General features: G+C 34.4%; 4 protein-coding genes and 1 long non-coding RNA gene across 29 annotated transcripts in view; 4 read left to right on the top strand and 1 right to left on the bottom strand.

The window, feature by feature from the left end:
* Positions 1 to 8,913: 8,913 nt before the first annotated feature.
* Positions 8,914 to 12,270, bottom strand: LOC120777195. 14 transcript variants are annotated; one of them, XR_005705484.1, is made up of 3 exons: positions 12,184 to 12,270; positions 10,171 to 10,681; positions 8,914 to 9,482 (listed from the first exon to the last, which is right to left on the bottom strand). It is a non-coding gene; the product is annotated as an uncharacterized LOC120777195 (long non-coding RNA). The 14 variants fall into 14 exon arrangements; XR_005705494.1 differs by having other exon boundaries at positions 12,193 to 12,214; XR_005705489.1 differs by lacking the exon at positions 12,184 to 12,270 and adding an exon at positions 12,152 to 12,170.
* LOC120777193 (CCAAT/enhancer-binding protein gamma) lies at positions 9,445 to 10,089 on the top strand. Its single transcript, XM_040108362.1, has 2 exons — positions 9,445 to 9,565; positions 9,635 to 10,089. Exons 1-2 carry the CDS (start codon positions 9,464 to 9,466, stop codon positions 9,872 to 9,874), a joined length of 342 nt encoding a protein of 113 aa, XP_039964296.1. The 5' UTR covers positions 9,445 to 9,463; the 3' UTR covers positions 9,875 to 10,089.
* A 391-nt stretch (positions 12,271 to 12,661) lies between the features above and the next one.
* On the top strand, positions 12,662 to 13,624 carry LOC120777192 (transposable element Hobo transposase). Its single transcript, XM_040108361.1, has 2 exons — positions 12,662 to 13,294; positions 13,353 to 13,624. The coding sequence occupies exons 1-2, from the start codon at positions 12,878 to 12,880 to the stop codon at positions 13,575 to 13,577; spliced, it is 642 nt and encodes a 213-aa protein (XP_039964295.1). The 5' UTR covers positions 12,662 to 12,877; the 3' UTR covers positions 13,578 to 13,624.
* Positions 13,625 to 13,888: 264 nt separating this feature from the next.
* On the top strand, positions 13,889 to 15,027 carry LOC120777194. The gene is given in 3 exon segments (XM_040108363.1): positions 13,889 to 14,435; positions 14,494 to 14,627; positions 14,630 to 15,027. Coding segments are annotated over 3 exon segments (636 nt in total). The 5' UTR covers positions 13,889 to 14,248; the 3' UTR covers positions 14,945 to 15,027.
* A 467-nt stretch (positions 15,028 to 15,494) lies between these two features.
* Positions 15,495 to 23,201, top strand: part of LOC120777356 (chromosomal serine/threonine-protein kinase JIL-1) — a 34,485-nt gene continuing 26,778 nt past the window's right edge. Inside the window, exons 1-4 of one of the 12 annotated variants that reach the window (XM_040108620.1) lie at positions 15,495 to 15,755; positions 16,033 to 16,312; positions 16,767 to 16,870; positions 17,080 to 18,226. In XM_040108620.1, the coding sequence (XP_039964554.1) occupies positions 17,281 to 18,226 (946 nt within the window). In that variant the 5' untranslated portion in view covers positions 15,495 to 15,755; positions 16,033 to 16,312; positions 16,767 to 16,870; positions 17,080 to 17,280. Of the gene's footprint in view, positions 15,756 to 16,032; positions 16,313 to 16,766; positions 18,227 to 23,201 lie in introns of all 12 variants that reach the window. The other 11 variants (XM_040108617.1, XM_040108619.1, XM_040108615.1 and 8 more) reach the window with 11 other exon arrangements.

The raw sequence follows: 23,201 nt of genomic DNA, 5'->3' as shown, positions 1-23,201 counted from the left end.
GAAGATACCCAAGTTTACAAAATTACATAATGTTAAAGTCAGATATTAAGTATTCAGAGTTTACTTCCAATGCCTTAAAACTATGAAAGCCACTAAGTCCGAAATCCTTATATAACAAATTTAATATACAGCCGATTCCGTTAATTTTCTGCTTAACTTCAATTCGTGTTAAACGATGAGCATTTACGCGGATCGTTAATTTAAATTGACCACATTTGAGAATTAAACGTTGAAGAGGAGGAGAAGGTGAAAAGAAGACTGGGAATAAAGAAATTTAAATTCCACTTTGATGGCCTGCACTTGCAATCAGTAAGCACGTTGGAACCCAGACAACCCGCCAGTGCACCATTACACATTCTCCGTTGCCGGGATCCTTCAGCAATTTTTCATGTGCCTCTGCCGTTATGTGAAACCTGCAATTTGGCCTCCAGGCATTTTAATGCTCTTTAACTTGATTTTAGTGCCATCGCATTTTTTATAACTTTATGTATGCATGTGTATATGTGTGTGTACCCTTTTTTGGGTTTGTTAATCACTTGTCGCTCCTAATGAGTTTTTAATCTGTGCTCATTCGTCGCTTAATGTGTAGCCAATTAAATATAAATTTTTAAATAACACTAAGCATTTAATTGGTTTGAAGCCTGCTTCGTCCATAAACAGATGCCTTGCATATAAGAGGCATGCGCAAGTTATAAGTGCTGCCCGTGTAACCTGAAACCAAATAGAACACTTGGCGAAAGCTTTCTTTCTTTCTTTACGCTTCACCTCAGCTGTCCGAAAAGTGAGACATCAAATAATTTTGAAAATATCAAATTGCAATGATTTTTTTTTGTCCTCCCAACACAACAAATTAGCACGATCTCAACCGAGTGCAAATTGTCAGCACACATGCATCAGCCTTTGTCTTGTGCCTTGTTGGTGGCAATTTAAAAATTTCGTTGGCAGGTGCACTTTGGATTTTGGTTAGCTTGCAGTTCGTAGCTGCATGCTTGTTTCACAAAAAGTCTTATATTTCCTGCACAAACTTATTTGTAGATATCCCGTAATTTAGCCTCTTCGGCTACTGTTTCGGCTAATCCAAAGAGAGTCCTGGACCCTTCTATTAGTTGTCGTGTTCGCCAGTTCAAATTCAATAATGACATCATTTCCAACAGTAGCACGCAGCTATTAAGTTTTGATTGCTATCGAATTTCCTCAAAACACACACAATATTCGGAGGCAAAGGCTAAAAAAATAAATGAAGAAATAAAACCAAAGCAAGCGTAGTGAAAGTAGGCAATTTGGTATTATTATGTTTTTGGAAGAATCATCTTTGATTTACCAAAAATTAAAGAAACCCAAATTGTTATTGTCTTTAATAATCATGATAGCTCCAGTGCTTCAGCTCTTGAAAGAAATATTAATTTGCACGTAGAGACCAAATGAAGTCGTCTACTTATAGAAATGATAACTTAAGCATTACTATACATATACATATATTTACATACATATATACATGGGCGAATCCACGGGGGGTGAGTGGTTAAATGCGGAGATTCCCAAATCTTATCCGCCGCCCGATATTTTACTGATTTTTTTGATATTGATTGATAAAATTTGTTTTGATGCAACAAAAAGTTTGTCAAGCGATTTTTACCATAAAACAAAGTTTAGATTTTTCGTACAAAATGTAGCAGAAGTTTTTTGAAGAGTCTACTTTATCACGACAGCCAAGGTCGTGAAGTCATCGAATACTTCCTCATGTGAGTTCTACATCCGCCGCTGTAAGTGGGGATAATTTCAAAAAGTTAAAGCAGCAGTGCTTGAAAATCATAATATTTGCATCAGAGAGATAGCAGAGGAACTCAACATCTCTTATGCATCGATACAACACATTTGAGTTAATGTTTTGGGTATGAATCATATCATTGTTAGACTCATACCAAAAGACCTAAGTATTGTAAAAACGATGTCGAGTAGAGGTTGCAAAAGAGATGCATGACAGCGTAGCTTAGCACCTCACACGTGGATTTATGAATATGGTCTCGAAACTGTCCAATAATCTAGCGAATGGTGCTCCAAAAGTGAACCGAGGCTTACAACTAATGTATGGACTATTGAATCACGCGTTGACATGCTTGAGTTGGCTCAGGAGCCTATTTTGAAGGCGAAATAGAGATTTATATTAAAATACGTGAAAATGTAAGTATTCCTGACAGTCCGGATCAAATTCGATCAGATGACGATATTCAACTTATATGTACATCAACAAAATCGCGCAGATCTCAAGCAAAAAAGTGAATGGCAGATGCAATTCCGTTGGTTTTATGCACACGCTTGTATATCTCCGCACTTGTGCACAAGAAACAGCAATGTTGCAAAACAAACAGTGTCTCGATGCATTGTAAGCGGTTATTTACTCGAAAGTGGGCAGCACTTGCCCCAAGCATGACAGTAAATTTGCCTTTTGTTTTCACATTATCACAATTTCGGTGGCGCCAAACGATCAACGCCGTTGATGCCTCCACAAAAGTGTAAATGCAACGTTTTGTTGCTGTCAATATTTTGTGTGTAAGCTATGATTTGAGGCACGTGTGTCAATAAATGAACGCAGAAACACTTTTGAAGTAAGAAATGAAATTTGCATTGCAAACATTTTTCCATGTAATTTGTATTTCTTCCCGAAGAGCCAACCAAAAAAGTCGGTTTTCATTCTGCAAATAAGTCGAGCATAACAAAGAACAGGTGTCACATACCCACACACACGCACGCAAACAAATTGATGTTTGTCGTTATGTTCGTATTAATGTGGAAATAAAACTTAATTACATTAAATAAAAGTCAGAAAATCTGTTGCTACTTCTGCCGGCCACGAAACGTGCCGCATCTAAAAAGAGCTGTAATCTGCTTCAACTATCTGAGAAATTGCAAATAGCCGACAAACTTGCTTATTAACAACTCTGCAAAGCAAAGAGGTAATTAATAGTTGAAACTCGAGGCGGAAAATGGTGATGATGATAACTTGATGTGCTCAGCACTAAAGTGGCGTCGGCAATGGCATGACAAACAACAATTCCAGGACTGGTTGGAAGCAAGTAGATAGCCGACTTGCATACATACAGATGTGTGTGTTCGATTGCCTTATTTCATAAATACGACTTTGTAGGCACATACGTGGGTATTTAAGCCTACATTGACGGTGGACTAGTGCAGCTTCCTGTAGGAATATTCGGACATTCACCATGCGCCACATCTTGGAAAAGACCCGTGAAAAGAGAAGCGACATACACCACCTCGTCGTCGATTTCAGTGCTGCTTTTGACAGCACGGAAAAATGTACCTTTATGCCGCTATGTCTGTATTTGGTATCCCCTCAAAACTAATGCGGCTGTGTAAACTATCATTGAGCAATGCCACAAGCTCCATCAGGATCGGGAAAGACTTCTCTGAGACGTTTGACACCAAACGATGCTGAACTGCTGAAGAAAATAAATCGAGTTGCAGAACTAAATAGAGAACGTACCAGCTTCTATAAGAGTGTAGAGCTGCTGAAGTACGCTGATGATATTGTTATCATTAGCCTCAACAACCACGCCTTTAGTTCTGTTTTACCAGACTGGATAAGGAAGCGAAGCAAATGGGACTGGAACGAGGGTAAGACGAAATATTTCCTGTAATCAAACATACCGTCGTGGCTCCCACGTCACTGTTAACAGTCATAACTTCGAAGTCGTAGATGATACCGTCTACTTTTGAACCAGCATTAATAGAAACAACAACGTCAGCTTCGAAAGCCAAGGCAGAATAACTCTTGCCAACAGGTGCTACTTCGCACTGAGTAAGCAATTAAGAAATAAAGTCCTCTCTCGACAAGCAAAGACCAATCACTACAAATCAGTCATCATCCCCGTCCTTCTCTATGGTGCAGAGGCAAGGACGATGACAACATCTGATGAGTCGGCGTTACGAGTTTTCGAGAAAAAGGTTTTGCGGAAGATTTATGGCCCTTTTGCGCATTGCCAACGGCGAATACCGCAGTCGATGGTATGATGAACTGTACGAGATATACGACGACATCTATATAATTCAGTGAATCAAAAGACAGAGGCTACGCTGGCTAGGTCATGTCGTCCGAATGGAAGAAAACACTGCGGCTCCGATAGTGTTCGACGCAGTACCCGCCGGGGGAAGCAGAGGAAGAAGAAGATCTTCTCTCCGTTGGATAGACCAGGTGGAGAAGAAATTGGCTGGTGGTGACTATCAAAGATCGAAATTACTTTTTAAGAAACCACACTCAACTCAATGTCAAATCGGCAAGTATTTTCTCAAAACCTTCAGAACTATCCGACCTTACATATTCTAGGTTCCATGACAGACAGTACCCAAGTTTTTCTTGCAGGGTTTTTTCTACTAAACACAAATGTCTGCAATCATATGTTGAACAAGTCGAAACAAGTGAGGGCTAGCAAAATCAAGTTGACGCATTCGCTGGTCAGCTAAGCCAATAAAAGCGCGCATTCACAGTCGCATTTTATCACCGAAGGGAGGCAATGAAAATTAAGTTTATGATTACAAAATAAATCCGGGGGCCATAACAACTGCTCAACGGTGGCGGCGCAACACCGGGAGCACCAGCTTAGTACAACCAGATTTTCAAGGCAAATCGAAGACAAATAACCGCTCGCACCTGGCGGAACTGTCAGCCCATAATTTGCACTTAAGTGGGGAGGGGACACGCTACCCAACCCATACAACAACTAAAACAATACAACAACGCATCTCAGCAAGCAGTGAGAAGATATTCAGTGTTTGTGGAATTTTTCCAAAGTCACCTGAGATAATATCATCGGCGGCTAGTGAATGAGATCAGCGCCACTATCACGACCGGATTGACAAATGATTATGAAAAGTTAGCTAGGACAAAGCAAGTTTTGGGCTTACCAACCGACACACACGCATAGGAACAAATAGGCGACGAGGTGGTTGGCGGTGGTCGCACAGTGTAGAGTGGCCTGTGGTGAATGTGGGGTTGCCAGCGGGAAATAATTAATATTTACTGCCGCATCCGGTCGCAAAGATGCTTTACTCAGCTCCCTTTTGCCATTCTAACAATTGCGCATGCGCACAAACACCGAGGAATTGCAGATGTGCACCTGTTTTGCTTTTAGAACCTGCTGATTGTAGTAATTTCACCAACCCTCTTCCTGGCAGGTGCAAATAGATCTACATATAAGTGCATGCATGTGTATCTTCGTGATTTAATTACATGCGTTAAGTGTGCGTATTGACTTAATAAATTCAGAGTATATTTTCTGCTACAGTGTACATTGATTCGATCCGTTAGTTTGGTAAACAGACGTTAGAAGGTCAAAAAAATAACAAGTCCTTGATGGGTAAAGCGGATTAATAGCGTAACCCGACAAAGCTCCCACTCACAGATTCCTGCTATAACCCTAACTTTCAAGCTTTATTTTTGTCTGCCAAAAATCAACAGCTAAAAATATCACTTCTGTATGTGCATATGTATAATTGAAGGATTTATTCACCATAGTTAAAATGATCCGATTCGAAGATGGAACCAAGTAAGAAGAGTTCTCTGAGCGCCATTCACTTAGAAGTGGCCAGAAACGACATACATATTTCTCAAGCAGTTCACGACTTCCGGTCTTAGATCAAGTATCCCTTGGGTAGCTAAATAGCATCCGTTTGAAGGCGAGCTAAATTGAGAAGGCAAACCATCCCTCCCCAGTGTAGCGCGCTGGGTTTGGAACCCGTTACGTAATAAACGATACCAATGAAAAGAAGAAAAATTCGAAGCACAGAGCTTAAACGATCTTCTAGATGTACAACTGCTGGCGTACGCCGATGATATTGATATTATTGGCTTCAACATCCGCACCGATAGTTCTGCTTTCTGCTGTCATCAAACGAACAGTCGTCTCAATCGCGACTTGGCTCCTACGTCACTGTTGACTGTCATAACATTGAAGTCGTAGATAACGAAACGAAGAGAAAGACCTCCACGCCGTTGGAGAGATCAGGTCGAGAAGGAACTGACTTTACCTGGGTACCTCGAAGAAACGATTGGTGGGCTGTTGTAAACTCGTCTATACCGCGTTAGCGGTGTCTACGCCATTAAAGAAAAAGAAGAATGATCCGATTTGTGTCAAATGTGAATTTAGAAAAAATGATTCTTGACAGCACAGATCCCAACTAAGGGTTGTGAAGCAGCTCGTGGTAGATGATTCCCTGCTAATCACGCCAAACATATAACAACCCCTTCCTAACTATTTATCCTGCCAGGGTTATCATTTGTGCCATCTCAGGGCGATTCGACGACAAATATTTTCGCTTGACGTTGTAGTAACTAAGCTTCAGCAGCGATTCGCAGATGGAAGCTCAGTTCCTTAAGTTTTTTTTTGCGTTAACTTGCGTGATCGAGATTCTTTTTGTATCGAGACTTATTTAAATGGTACAAAAAAATTTTTTGTGCTATGCTTGGCTCTTGGACAATGGAAAATGTGCTTAAATAGCCACAGTCAAACTCTCCGATTTCCATTATTTTATCGATTCTATCGACAATCGGCCGGAGCGTGCTGTATCTTTGAGTCTAAAAGTCCCAAAACAGAATTGAAGAAACCAAAATCGCGCAGAGCTTTTAGTACGAAAAGTTGACTTTAACTTAATTTTACCTTTCTACTGCCACATAACGTAACCGGTCGCACCTATGCAACACGAGATGCAGATTACTTTAACTTCAGAAAAAACAGTCTTTTGATATTTCCTTAATCACATTGATGATCATCACACTTTTAATGCACGGAAATGTGGGTGTCACCACGCCCATAGCTTAATTTTTAATTGATCCATTTGTAGGCCTAATATATCATCCGCACAAATTTTTATATTATTCCATATCATTCCTTTTCTAACGGCTCTTACGTTCGATATCAAAGACATATGCAAAAATTTCAGATTGATAACTCAAAAACGGTGGGGTTATTTGGCGTATAATTGTTTTTGTTACAAACTACCGTTACTCGAACATATTTGAATTGTTGGATGCTAGTCAGTACTTGCGCGAAAACCAATCTTATAACATCGCGCCACCTATCGCATAATAGTCATATTGATTTAAGCCACTAAATTCATTTTAAATAATTTAACTATGGAACTTTTGAATTACAAGTAAATATAAAATATGTATATAGATGTGGATGAAGCATATAATAAATTTTGGCAAAATAGAGCGAAAATTACATGTTAGCCATTTGTTTGCTTTATTAGGCCTTTTTAAAATGGACAAATAATCCCACATGGTTGTAAATTAACATCAAACCTAACATACATACATATTTATACAATACTATAAAATACACTGTTATTTGATTAAAATATGCCAAATGTTTTAATATTACAAAACATTTTTTTTTCAATAAACTATATGAAAAAGGAAATGCAACCATGTCCGCCATATTGATTGTCAAAAGAAAATCATCTCTAGAAAATTGCATTGCCAGCAAGTCATAACTAGATTTATTGTGAAAGAAGATTGCAAACTATTTGCATGTACGAGTGCTCTGCTAGCTTAATTAAGAATAAGTGTTGAATAAATAAGTCTGTAAAAATGCCAAATTCAAAGGAAATTGTTTCCCAACGAAAAATTGCAATTAACAGAAAGGTCCTTTTTTCATCTGTATTATAATCAAAAATGACAGATTTCAGAGACAATGTACGCCGTGCACGAAAGAATCGGAAGGAGTGAAACATTTTCAGTAGTCCTAAAAATGGCCACTTCCCTTATGGCGGTCTCTAATTTCTAGCATTCTTGATTATAATATACAAACAGAAATGTTAACTCAAACTAATATTGTTCAGTGGTATTCACTATTTGTAAGAGATTTGAATCGAATGCATATAATACTTTTTCCAAGAATTATACATACATACACATACTATGTGTTTATATGCATACATGTGCAATTATTGCTCATCAACGGAAACTTATTTTTTGGTATTACTCATAGTATTCACACGCCCAACTCAGTCGGGCAATTTTCTGTCTTCCGCTTGATATAATTTTTCAATTTCTTATACTTTATATTCGCGCGGTAAACAAAAATATTTTTAATTAGGCACCTTTTTATCCTGATACCCCTTTTCCTCCCTATCTTTCCCGACTCAACGAAAGTTTCTTTTATATACAGGGTCTTTGGACACAGTCCTACCCACATGCTGATAATTGCTACGTTTAAATACCAGTCTTTATTGTGACCCATTCACATTTTCACAGTAGTGACGATATTATGAAAACCATGAATCTATCTTGACAGTTCTTGCTCTATCAGTGGATATGAACATAGTGAAAATGAACAAGAAGAATCTCACGACAGTCGGGTCTAAGTGAACAGAATGGATTTTTATCCGGCCGAAGACTGTTACCTAGGCACGACTTCTCGAAATTATTAAATATTACAAGAAAGATCTATGGGGTAGAACCACTGAGAGCCTGTTTCGATATTTGTCACGTTATTTATATGATTCTTGGTAAGGTCTGTAAGCGGAAAATATTTCTATATATTTGTTTTCTTTCTATATATTTTATAGGCTGTGAAGAAATTCAGATCAAAGAAAGTTAATGAACGAGAACAACGTAAAATTAATATACAAAGGTTACAATATGAAAATAACAATTTAAATGAACTGATTGAAAAAGAAAAAAGGGAAATACAATTAATTAGAATTCAGCTATATTTGCATGACATAAATGAACCAAGTACAATCAGCGACGAAGAAGCTTCATAAACTCCTGCATCATGATCATCTGTTATTTATTATATTTATTTAAAATTTAAACTTACAATGGTTTGAATTGTAAATATTTTAATAAATACTTACTTTTGTATATTATATATATGTGAGCTAAGTGCAACATTATTTTTTATATTCAACCCATATTTATTTCATTTGTTTTGCTTAGGCCACTCATAAAACTATACTTTGGTATTAACACATCTGAATTATTGGATTTTTTTCTACTCATCAGTCTCATTTTTTAAATAAAAGTGACATAATTAGGACAAAATAAGAACCCATAGGAGCAGTTACATATCTAATTTTAGAATTAAAGACGATTTGTTAACTGGTCGCCTAAACACCGTAAAACATTTAAAATAAGTTTACATTAAAAACTAAAATTAACATACATATTTATTTCCTAAGAAATCAAATATTCTCCCTTCAGTGTGTGAACATAACTGTTAATACACTGCATGCATCCCTGTAAAATTTTTTGACGTTTTCTTTATTTCTGCTATTTTTCTTTGGCTTGACGTTTTCATCCTGGTATTTCACAATTGTAAGTTTTGCTGCGTATTTTCATTTGGTGTTGGTGATTTGTATTCGATTGTAAATTTATTATTTTGTCCATATTGGTTAGTGCTTTTAACGTTTTCAAATTGAAAATAGTATAACCAAAGATAAAATGCCAGCGAGGAAGAAGACTAGTGGTGGCGGTGGAAACACATCAGACGCATCCAAACATGATGATGATGCATACCGAGAAAAAAGACAAAGAAACAACGATGTAATTATTTAATAGAAATAACAATTTCAATGGAAAATACATTATTGCTAAATGGTGTGTAAATTACAGGCAGTGAAGAAAACACGACAAAAGTCTAAAGAGACTGCAACAGAACGTAAGCGCAATGTAGAGCGACTCAAAAATGATAATATTAAGTTGGAAGCCTCTATTAAAGAGGTAAAGGAACATGTAGAAACACTTAAAAGTTTGCTATTGGGCAATGTAAAGAAAGAGGAACACGAAACATTTCTGCAAAAAATACTTAATGAACCTACAGACGATGAGGATGACAGTATGGATGGCACATGACTTAATAAAATTACCATAAAAACGGCACGAAAGAGATTAAATGCTAATTGTTCGTATGCTCGGCAAGATAGTTATTTTCACATGCATCCTAATGTGATTGGAGTGCAAATTAAAGCCACTTTCATGAGTTATCAGTTGGCAATAAATTTATCTAACACTTTTCTAGATATATACAAAATATGTAAAATATATATGTATGACTATATGACTATAAATTCATTAAAATGGATGTGTTAATAGAAATATTATTAAGCACTACAGGTAAGCAGTTTATGTATTAAATATATTAAACTTACCATCAAATATGTCGAGTTTTCCTAAATGTAATGAAAATACTTCGTCCATGTTAGTTGAAATACTGATATTTAGTCAGCGTTATAATGTAATCGTATTTCTGAGCCGTTTTTAGCCGCGAAGTGTTATCGGTGCGCACTGACAATTATAGATAGTATATCACTGATAACGAACGAAAATTTAACACACACATGTTTAACGTAACGAGCGCATAATAATACTGAATTAATAGAAGCTATCCAATGTTTTGGCAGCGTTAGCACTATGTCTATTCGTTTAGCACACTTTTATATCGTTTTCTTGCTTTCTGTTCATATGTTCTTATATTTCTAAGCATATGAAAACAGAATAATCAACAATTCAGCCGTCTTACCGTACTCAATTGATTTATTGCATTTATTGTTTTGCGGTTAGGTTATTTTTTCACAGAGTTGAGCGTTGCATCTGATAAACGGCGAATAACATCTGAGCATGCATATGTATGTTACATCGAATTGCCTTGTTAATAAGGATCTATAACAAAAATTAATTAATTAATACACATAATATTTTGTTAGAACCACATACAATTTTCATTTTTATATTAAATTGTGACTTATTGACTTATAAATACAATGTTTGCCTACTTTGTGTTGGTAAACTGATTTACCAATGAGTTGGGTAGTTTTCACGTATGTATTTCTGTATATCTGCATTTGTGACTACATGAAGTCAATGATTTGTAGCACATTTGTTGCTTTTATCGCCATTATACATATATGTATGTATGTAGGTATGCCGTCGACATAAGCTTAATGAAATGCTTCTGTTAATCTGATAAATATGAATTGCTCGAATCTACTGACCATACTTTGTTATTGCAGATTTAAATCTTTTCATATGAGTATTATACTAGAACACGAATATTTTAACAATAGTTGATAGATACACTGATTTTATGGTCCGGAGAATTCAATTCGATCAAACTTGGTGCACATTTTTGTTGTGATTTCTTTTTTAACTAATGTATTCTTTTTATAACATACATATGTAATAAAATATATTTTTGTGTTAAATTAAGGTATTAAAAATATAAGTACATATTCAAAGTTGACGCTTTCTATATCCGGTCGATATGTAGGCCTAAGAAACAATACCATCAGCAGTACAACAAATTATGCATTTAGCTGATACAAAGTTGCACACAAACATTTGCAGGCATATTGCAAAAATTTGGTTGCACACTTGACATTGATTTTCACTATAAAAAACCTTGAATTAGTAAGTTATTTTTATATCTACCATTTGCACATTTTCTTTAATTTAATTTCTGTAGAGACTAGAAATGAACTGTATTTGTTTCCACCATACACTAAAAATAATGGAAAAGGAAAATCGACAAGAACGCACTCATTGGATCACCAACCGTTTGTCTATGCCAAAGCAGATGTACATACGTGTGTACTACTAACATGTAATGTGACATACAATGTTTTGAACAACTGTGCATGCATCCACATACATATGTTTATATGTATGTAAAATGCCTCTCAATTAATAAATGCACAAACAGTAGAGCGGACAACGTCAATAGCCACAACAACAACAATTACGACTTTTTGTACTCTTTGACAACGACGTTTAAAACAATAGGATATGCTACAGTAATCCCGACCCACTCCGCTTTCCTCCTCCCGCGTTTTTTATATTCTTTGTTAGTGGTTTGCAAAGTTTCCGTTCTATACTTTTGACTTGCATATACATATATGCATATGTACATACAAGAATACATATGTACATATAAGGAGTGCATTATAATATATAAATAAAAATTACTAGTTCATTAACAGCAATGGATGAATACTTACGTTTATATAGTATATAATATAAATGTTTTTATCTATTTTAAATAGCTAAAAATTGGTTTATAAAATGTTCTAGTTAGTTTGCTAGCAGTTTATTTAAGAAAATCAATTTCCGGGTACCACTGCTTGCACAATTTACCTTACAATGATTGCTTACAAATATATACATACATAGACGACGTATATGTTGCATTTCCCTGTACGAAGTGGACATAATATAATCCATTTGTTTTTATATTACTTGAAATAAAAAAATTACTTTACAAATTTTGTATATTTTTAAAAATTTTATGTAGAAAAATAAAAAATACGCGAGCTATAACTTCAATATAACTGCCTATCAAATTATAATCTTAGCCAAATGTATCGCACATTGATTAGCAACACTCAACGCTGAGTTTTAATCGATTATTCTTCACATACATTAATTATGACGAGATATTTTAAGATTTCCAAAACATCTTCGATAATTTTATCAAAACAAATAACATTAGAATTTTTTTGAGGATTATGATTATAAAACAAGAATATTGCAACTATGAGACATTTGCTTTAAAAAAAAGTAATAGTTTGTCAAGGCAAATTTATCGATAAATGACACTCATGTTGACCGATGTTGATCATGATTGTTGTGTACGAGGTAAACATAAAAAATTATACGCGAGTAGTACCAGCTCAAGTACAGGTACGCAATAGTTTCCTTCAATTGATTTGAAGTTTAAAAGTGAAATATTAAGCGGTAATAAAATTTCGTGCAAATAACTAAGTTGCAAATAACTTCAATTATATTCAATTTAAGTTTATTTGTAAAATATATGCGTGCTCGTTTGTACGTATAAAACTAGCAATATACATACGTATTTCAATGGATCGAGAGAGTATTTTGCAGAAAATTGACGACGGTGTTTATGAACTGTCACAGAAACGCATATCAATGGATTATCGAGATAGTGTTTTGCAGAAAATTGAGGATGGTGTTTATGAACTGTCAGAGAAACGTAAAGGTAAAAGCAAAACCTGGAATGTTTTCGCGCAAATAAAAAAAGAGGATGGAAGCATTTTAGATGGTTTTGTATGTTGCCGCAAATGTTTGCGCCTATACATATATAAAGGCAACTCAACGTCAAACTTGAACCGTCATAAATGCTTCACACCGCAACGTAAAGAAGCGACCATAATAAATGAAACCCCTGTGACAGTCGATAACGATCTTGAGGAGGATGTAAAAGATTGTCCGCAGTTTTTTTCTGTTTTTACACCCGATGAACCTCAAATTACCGAGGTAAATATTTCTTATTTTTGAAGATTTGAATTTAGTCATATTTTTTCGAATATTATAGGCTCGCTCACATCAACCATCACTTTGCAACAACGATACCAATCCAGACAATGCAGCTGAAAATCAGAATACGCCTAAACGAACATTGAATCACACGAAACAATTGGATAGTCTGTGTGAAATGGTAAAAATTGATCTTCAAGATGCCTCAGATGAAATTTTCTTTGAAGCTAAATGGAAAATTTTGGATGTCCTACGTGAAGTTCACCAAAAAAAGCTAAAATAATGGTTGACTTTAAGTAAGTGCAGACGGTTGTTTCATATAAAGAAAAAATTTTATAAAAGAGTTTAATGTGCTGTAAAAAGATAAAAAGAAATTATAATACTATTGGGATACTAACATTATTTATAAGTTAATAATTTAAGCATAACAATTACGTAAAACTTTATATACACAAAATGATATTTATTTGTTTGTATGATTTAGAATATTAAGTTACATGTGTTAGTGTCCCAAATAACGAAATGATTATATTTCTTCGCCTAAATTAATGTTTTATATTATTATCATTATATGTATATCATATATTACTATTTTCACAAAAATAAATTGCTTCAATTTGTGAATAATTTTTACGAATTTTTATAACACAATAAAAAATGTTGTAATTAATTTCTCTATTCAGCAGCCAAGTGCTTATATGTACATTGTTTCTTGCAAATGTATGCAAATAATCTTGTAATTACTTTTAAATAAACACTCTTGAAAAATCGTATCAAAATGTAAATATGTATGTCTCTACAGCGCATTAGTAATGTACTTAGATTAACAAGTAATACTTGCAAAATAGGTTGTGTTAACTCTGAAAATCGTTTGTAGTTAAGCTGAATTACTTGAAGTTAGAATAGAAATTTACTGGACAAGTGAACAGTAAAGATCGCGCTCTTATTAGAAAAATGGAATTGAGTTCGTTGTTTTTAAACTCGTGGTTGGTAAAAAATTGGAAAATTGCCTTGGCCGCGCTATTAGTAATAGCTTTTGTAAATTTTGTGCGCTATATAAGTAAATTGCAAAGGTATACGAAAATATATAAATTTAGTAAACACAGGAAAACATTGTTGGACGGCGAAGAATATGCGGGTGGTAAACATGTTCTTATAATAAAATAAATCGCTTATTAAAACTTATTTGAAAATTTCAGCTGATTTTAATAGCAAAGGAAATAAAAGGGCACATGATGACACTACCCCTAACAACAGCTATGTGCCAGCACTAAAAGTAGAGAAACATGTTCCATTTAATGGGGTAACAGTGACTATTTCTGGCGATCCAAAACGAATTCCGCACCTTACTTAATTTTGGTTTTCAAGCAAATATATGGTTATTTACCAAATGGCGAGCGTAAACAACATTACCACAATGAGATGTCGGTAGCAATAGCCACAGGGATTTTACTATGCGCATTACAGTCGGCTGGTTTGAATTCATTGGTTACTACTCCCTTGAATTGCGGATTTGTCCTCCGTAAGTTGCTCGCTAGACCGGAAAACGAAAAGCTGCTCTTGCTACTACCTGTAGGCTATGCCGCCGATGACTGTGTCGTGCCAGATTTGAAACGAAAAGCTCTTGAAGAAATAATGCATCTATACTAACACATTTACATAGAAATATATTAAATAATATTGAATAGAAAAAAATAATGGGTAAATGAAAAATTATTATAACTTTGAAAAGTTCAAAGACAATTTGTTTTGTTGGTTTTACTATTACTTGGTTTACATAATACTAAAAATTTAATTTGGAAAAAAATTTATAGACCATACGGCGTCAGAAAATTAAAATAACTACAGACCTATCGTTAAAAAGATAACTAAATTTACTTCCTTAACTTTTGGTTCCTATTTAACATTCTTTTTTAACATTATTTCAATTATTATTACTTTTTTGTTATTAATTAGTCAGAGTGTACGTTACTAAATTTGTAATATATAATACTACTCATATAATACTATTTTGGGGCTTACTGTAGTAATTCATTGTCAAAATCACCTGATCACATTTTTAACCGGAAGCAAAATAAATAATGAAATGATAAATGTCATTGAAAAAGAATATATGTTGACAGTGCTTCGGCTGACATTCGAAGTTGGTGTGCAACGAAGAAGTAAGCGAATGTGAGGTGAAAAGGCATTAGGCATTTTAAAAATAACTACGCAGTGTGTCGGAGTGGATGTCACGTCGTCTAGTTCGTACATCTTCGTTAGTGTAAATTTTAAAGAAAATCGGGAAATTTGTTAACAAATAGATTAATTTAATATTCTTTAACGAAAAAGCTCAATCGCGTGTGCGTAAACATGGTTTGCCAAATTTGTTACTGAGCAAAGGTCGGAATTCGTGTTCGGTGAAATCGTATTTGGTGCATAGATAATGCAAGTGAGTGTAAGAAAATAAACGAAGGCTTGGGTAAAATTAAAGCTTTAAAATTCCTTGAAGGGATTAAATATTAAAATAATAAATATTTCAAGTTTAAGAAGTAAAAATGTTTAGGCTGATAAAAGCTAAACTGAAGTGCAGTTCGAAGTGAAAAATATATAAAGTGAAATTTTCATTTTTTAATTTTTTATTGCTATTTTTTATTCTCTTTTGCGCTGTCATCACCATTTTGACAACTCTCCCATGCTTTGAAAATATTGCATATGTGTTGGAATGGCGTGGTGTTAATTTCTTTGTGTGTGGTAAGGTGGTGAATTCGCTTGCAAACGGCTGCCATCTGACGAAAGCGACAAAGCGCAAAATAGGCGCGTGTAGCTTGCAATTAAAGTTATTGAGATAATTAAATAAATGTACTTTTCGTGAAAATGAATATTTATATTTTATAGCCTTTAGTTTTGTGAAAAATCGGTGCCCCGGACTTAAAGTTAAGTCGCAAGAAGCGGCAAGAAAAGCAAGTATCTTTGCTAAATTCTAAATATTGATACTGCGAGTATGAATGTATGGATTAACTTCTCAAATAATTATAGGTGAGTTTTAATAACAGCAGCTGGATAATTACACTGTGGGTGGAGTTGTCAGTTGTGCTTATATGCATATATATGCTTGGATGTGTGTTTTGTGTTGATAAAAGGTCGAAAGAAGTAGTGAGAGAGTTTGTAATGACAAGAAAGTGACACGTCTTCCCCAATTGGAAACAATCTTCTCTGATTACCTTTTTGTATGGCATTTAAACCGAATAATCGGATTATCAAGCAGACAAACACTATTAAATAAAATGTTTATATATTTCATAAAACTATTGAAATTTAGAACGCTGAAATTTTTATTTAATTTAAGAATCTCCAACAGTATTCAGTAAAATAAGCTAAATGTTTTACAAAGTTGTTAAATAATGTGATAAACAATGTAGGCAGATGTATATAAAATTCACATATCGAAGTATTTCTTCATATTATACTCTATTTAAATTGTTCTTTACAGATTACTGGAAGTTTTGAAAAAATGGGAACAACTGCAAAAGTGCTAACAACAACAAATACTTTTATAAAATCAGTGGCAACTAATGCAGTATTTGCCTTGCAAAGGTACGCGTCAAGTTGACCGTAACTATTAAAAACATTTCAACGCGCTAGCGTAATACCCCTCCCACCGTATTTTCTTCTTTTGAATATTACCAAAAAATCTTTTTATCATCGAAAACTGAAACATGATTCTCTTTATTTTCCCCAACATTTATAAGTTCGTTGTGAATTAAATCAATCGTGGAAGATTTTATGTACATACATATTTTTAGTGCGACTAGCTTGCCATTTGGAAAATAACCATCGACTGTCAAAAAGTTGAACACGATTAAATGTCACAATTGAAAAATTAAATTCATAAAAACTTTAACCACAAATTCAGAACAATTTATACAAAACTCAAAAACTGATCTTTCCAATATACAAGTAAACAAACACATTACAACCGCATATTTTACAAGGTGTTTGGCGTAATGAGTCGTTATTATACCAACAATACTGGCGGTAGCAGTACCAAAGCCCTGAATTTAACCGCCAGTGCCACTGTTAAAAAGATGGGCACACGACGACAAGCTGAGCACGAAAGCGGTTTCTATGAACAGAGTACGGATGATACACATTTCACTGGTAGTGGTGGTGGTGGCAAGCGTACCCGTCAATCTTCTGCCGAGCAGCACATGAATGGTGGACGAAGCAAGCGTCAGAAAGTAAACATGGGTACTGCGAATTCCACAACGCTGCCAGTTGGCGCTCATATGACTATACATAGCCAAAGCAAGTACACAAGACAGGGTGCAATTACAACTAATAACAAACAAGATCAACGCAACCAATACTACATCAATAACAATAACAATGCGAGCAAACGTTATGCACAACCTCAAATGCCTCAACAACAACAACAACAATCGCAACATCAACAAGTCAGTAGCTCGACGTCAAATAAAAAGACAACAGCTAGTAACAACAATAATAATAATATTAATAATAATAAAAATAATTACTATGTGCAACTTACTGCAAAGATGAATGCATTACCAGTGGCCGAGACTATCGAAGTGCCCGACAGCAGTGATAGCGATAACGATGACAAGGCTAATAGAAAAGCTAATGGTGGGGGCGCCAGTAGTGGAATGCCAACACTTATTGTTAGTGGCAGTAGTAGCAGTAACAGTAATAGTCAGTTGGCTGCCTCCCATTCACAACAACAGCACATTCAGAACAAATACAAATATGAACAACAACACCACCAACAGCAACAACAGCAAATGAGCGTCAATGGTGCAAGTAGCAGTGGTCAGGTGTCAAGTAAAAATAGGGAAAGCAATCGCAAAGCCGAACTCGCTAACGGTAACAACAATGCGGAATTAGAACGTATGCAACGTGAAATTGAAGAAGTTACACAAGTCCACACCAAATGTAAGTACATTTTACGTATACATATTACTTAGTTTATCATGTAATTAACAAATTTGATATGAAGTCGGGGGGTAGATATCTAAAATATTAGATGTGTTTGCTGATATATTAAATTAGAATATGTTAAAAAATTAAGCAATTGTGATCATATGTACATACAAGTTAAGCAATATATAGTGCGTCTCTTTTTATAAAAACTTAACGAATTTATGGATTTGTTAGAATTTTTTTATATTTCGTTTTAATTTTGCACTTGATTTTCTGCGAATTAAGCGCATAGGCCGTCAGCATCGGGCAGCTGGCGTATTTAAGTGGCACAAGGCGATTTTAATGTCATCACGTCTATGTAGCAATTAAAAAACGACAATGCAGCATATCCATATGTATGTATGTACGACGAAACAACTTATATATAGATATTTTTATATATTCACGTAGTACATACTCAAACAAAAATTTAGAAAATAATTTTAAATTACATTATCTTAAAAAGTGACTTTTACGTGATACCAATTATGGAAAGTTTTGAAGTTCTGGGATTGACAAAGCAAAAACAATCAAAATAATTTAAACAAAAAATTAACAACTATTTAGTAGTGTAGTGATAATAATAATTTCTTTTCCAGGTGGTATTTTGTTTATCCATTTTTTTTTTCTTTTTTCATGTAATTTTTTTTTAACCTGTTTCAACAAGCAATGTCACGTGCGGTATTTCTTTGTATGTATTTACATTTACGTAGTTATTTATGTACTTGCATACGCAAGTCTGAACGTATTCGATGTTACGTACACACTTAAGTTTGTGGAGCATTCTAACAGATTTCTTATCGATGCGTGTGTGTTCATTGGCATTGAAAAATACTTACATACATATGTATGTACATATTTATTTTCAAATATAGTACCCCGGCGGAAAGTTAACTCAAATATGTACAATTCATTATTATAGAAAATCGTTGCAGTACCAGTTAAGGCTCGTCCTATTCACCCTTCAAGCGATTTTACAATATTCTGAAAGCTTTCAACTAACCAACTGATTAAAATCCCTAAAAACCACGTTCAAAATGTATCTTATTTCGGTTATATAGAGAATTTTCTAACGAATTTAGTTTTTGTCTCTATCTGTGTATCTATATATGTACATATGTATACACTTGTGAATGTATGGTAGGTTATGTATTCGTATGTGCTAACTATGATCAACATAGTACATATGTTTGTATGTACAGTACATTGTTGTTGTTGTCGTTAGTAGAAGTAGCATTTTATGCTATCTAGTTGCAGTATAAAGTGGTATGTAGCGAGTTTGTCAGTGCGTTGCTCGCTTTAATGTTGACTGCTTTTGGCTATTGTTCACTTTTATGTAGGCGGGCGGTGTTGTTGTCGGCTTTTACATATGTAAGTATGTACATACATATATGCTAAGCATTGCAAAAGTGGAGCACATGCTTGTAACCTTGACATATTTAATGCAATTTTGCATTGCAATTCGGATGTTAGTTGCACGAGTATGCCAATGCCGCTTGACAAAACATATTTCAAGAGGGGCACTTAAATAATACAGTGGTGTGAATGTAGTAGTGTGTTACATTATGTACGTACATAGATATGTATTTAGTCAAAAGGTTGACTTTCATTATGTTATGGAAAAATTATAATGAATAATAATTTATACATACATAAGTCTCTTCTTCAATAATTCTATAGCATATTTTTATTTTTGGATTTTTCCGCACTACTGGAAATGAAATATTACTAATATTTTCCGGTTAAATTGGGTTAAACAATCAAAATAACAGCTCTGAGGCGGATAAAATCCGTTTTGTTGTCTTACGTCTTTTTTGCCTTTCAGTTATTATGCCCTACCAATTTATTCTGTAGCATTAGTAATTTTACGCTTTTAATTACAATGGTTGTAACCATTTATAGATCTGGTGATTGAGCTGGCCAAGCCATTATATCGACACCATGATCTGAAAACCAAGTTTTCTTTATTCAAAAAATAGGTCCGAGACAACACCATGAAAAACAGCCACGAGAGTCGGGTCTACGTAACCCGAACGGACCGGCTTAGAGTTTAAAGGAATCCAAATTTTGAATGAAACGTTGATTATATTATTACACTAAATTATTAAATTTAATGCCTCTTCAAAAAAAATCATGCAAGTGTATATAACCGTTTTAATAAAATTTATATTTTAATTTGATTATATACAGACATATATGTATGTATATGTAAGTACTTTAATTTTTAGTAAATCAATCATGCTTAGAAAAGCAAAACAACAGGTGTTTTTGCTCATGCTAATCCGCAACTTGAGCAACACCTAAAATGAAAAAAAATCCGCTTGACAACCAATACATTTGTCCCTACATATGTATGTATGTATGTAATTTCATACACAAACATGCATTTTAGCTAAATACTATGATTCACACTGTTGACACATCAATAAAGATATACATAAATACCACTCGCACTCCCAATTAATATGAGCGTCCATTGTATACTACATGGTAAGGTGCGTCATAGGATAAGTGTGTCGTAATATCAAAATAATGAATACGTCATCGCTTGCAACAGTAGACGTCACACTCAAATGCCACACCTGCCCGTCAGCCAATACAAATATTATTTTTGCATATTCCGCGGCGTTTCTTTTCATTTTCATTACTATATGATTCCGACTCTCACCGTCGCCACGTGCTTAACCTAATTTCCCAACACACCCACCGATCGACGTATGTACATACATATGTACGTACATAGATGCATATGTATGTACATACATAACAATTTATCTACGTTGTGTGCTCGAGTACTATTTCTGTTATTTGTTTGCTCACGTTCAAGCAGACACGTAATTACATACACACCTACATTCTATGTATGTACTCGGAAGTATAAGCCATATAGCAAATGGTACACAAAGTTATCTATGCATGTATGCATATGTACATATATACTAACGTATTTGGAACAAGTTACCGCGTCCAATTCGTGTCGTGACCTATTTTATGTTTAAAGCAATCAAACTAATATTTTCACTATTTTTAATGAGAGATATTCTTTTGTATATGTCTGGCTATGTGCGTAGAAACAAATTTTTTTTAAGGCTTCTTAATGGAACTTTCTCTTTTTTTATCTAAAAAAATTCAAATATGGTATGTGCTTACATATGTATGTATAAATTAATGTTTTTCTTAGATTTTTGGTAATTTTTTAACACATTTCGAAATTAAAACAAGAAAACACGGTAACTTCGACTACTTCGCTGTAATACCCCGTGAAGTGAAGGGTTTCTTATAGCATGAAGGGTATAAGAGATCGCGTTTCGTGAAAACGATATATTTCTACAGCACTCTGCAACCAAATTAGACCAGCTCTGAACAACTCATCAAGGCACCTCATTTGTCAACCTTTTCCTCTCTACATACGAGCTTGCGTATATATGTAGGTATACGTATACTATATGTACATATTTATATTATGCTCCCCTATTCTCGTCATTCATATTTCTAAAATAGATTTCGTCACTTAAAAAAACGAAAATTTGGTGTGAATACATACATACATATATACAGATTGAGGTGCATTGAGAATTTCCGCACACAATGGTTTTCAAACACTTACTCTAAGATTAATTGCTTTTGCAACTATATGTAATACTATTTTGAAAATATCTCTATAGATATGTACTAGGTGTGACTAAACAAGAAAAAAGTTAACTTCGGCTGCACCGAAGCTAATATACCCTTCACAGGTGCATTTCATTTAGTAACTATGTGTTCAGTTTGTATTGAAGCTATATGCTATAGTAATCCGATCTGAACAATTTTTTCGGAGATTATAGTATTACCATAAGCAGTAATTCATGTAAAATTTCGTGAAGATATCACTTCAAATGCCAAAGTTTGCCATACAAGCCCTTAATTCCGGTCATTCGGTTTGTATGGCAGTTATATAGTACGCTGTAGTGCGCCATTATTATTATGAACATTATTTTTATGAATAATAACTCGTAACAAATTTCGTGAAGATATATCGTCAAATGAGGAAGTTTCCCATGCCAACATTTGATTCCGATCATTCAGTTTGTATGGCAGCTATATGCTATAGTTAACCGATCTGAACAATTTCTTCGGAGATTACATTGTTGCCATAGAAAATAATCTATGTATATCAAATTTCGTGAATATATCTTGTCAAATGCAAAAGTTTTCCATACAACCACTTGATTCCGATCGTTCAGTTTGTATGGCAGCTATATGTTATAGTGGTCCGATATCGGCAGTTGCGACAAATGAGCAGCTTCTTGAAGAGAAATGACGTTTGCAAAATTTCAAAACGATATCTTAAAAACTGAGGGATTAGTTCGTATTTATACAGACGGACGGACGGACGGATAGACGGACATAGCTAAATCGACTCAGCTCAACATACTGATCATTTATATATGTATGTATATATTTTATAGGGTCTCCGACGCCTCCTTCTGGGTGTTACAAACTTCGTGGAAAACTTAATATACCCTGTTCAGGGTGTAAAAATCTCAATCATTGTTCATTTAGACATTGATATCACCTTAACCCTTTTTGCTCGAAATTTTGAAAGAAAAATTATAATTATAATGTTGTGGTTGCTTTATCCTGGCATTTCTGAAGTAATTATGAGAAATAGTGCCGATTTGATAACTCTTGGCCGGATAAAAATCCGGATCCCTTCCCTTTACTTTAACCCTACTATCGTGAAAAGGGTTATTTTATCTCTCATAGAAAATGTTTTAAAATTTCCATCGTAAATCGTACGCAATATTTTGGAAATTCCGAACATACTCGTATACTGCTACTGATATCTTAAAAATTCCTTTTTCAAAAATCGATTCATAGCTTGTGAAGACCGTCCGTTCTTTTTCTTATACATCATGTAATGGATACGCTGAAATCCTTAAGTTTAATTTGAACCTCTATTTTC

The sequence above is a fragment of the Bactrocera tryoni genome, chromosome 5, assembly GCF_016617805.1.
Source record: "Bactrocera tryoni isolate S06 chromosome 5, CSIRO_BtryS06_freeze2, whole genome shotgun sequence".
NCBI lineage: Eukaryota > Metazoa > Arthropoda > Insecta > Diptera > Tephritidae > Bactrocera > Bactrocera tryoni.
This window is presented reverse-complemented; position numbering and strand designations above follow the sequence as displayed.

Coding starts and splice junctions, on each gene's coding strand:
- LOC120777192 (XM_040108361.1), top strand. CDS start 12,878: ATGGATCGAGAGAGTATTTTGCAGAAAATTGACGACGGTGTTTATGAA. Junction 13,295..13,352: donor ATGAACCTCAAATTACCGAG/GTAAATATTTCT, acceptor CGAATATTATAG/GCTCGCTCACATCAACCATC.
- LOC120777193 (XM_040108362.1), top strand. CDS start 9,464: ATGCCAGCGAGGAAGAAGACTAGTGGTGGCGGTGGAAACACATCAGAC. Junction 9,566..9,634: donor AAAGACAAAGAAACAACGAT/GTAATTATTTAA, acceptor TGTAAATTACAG/GCAGTGAAGAAAACACGACA.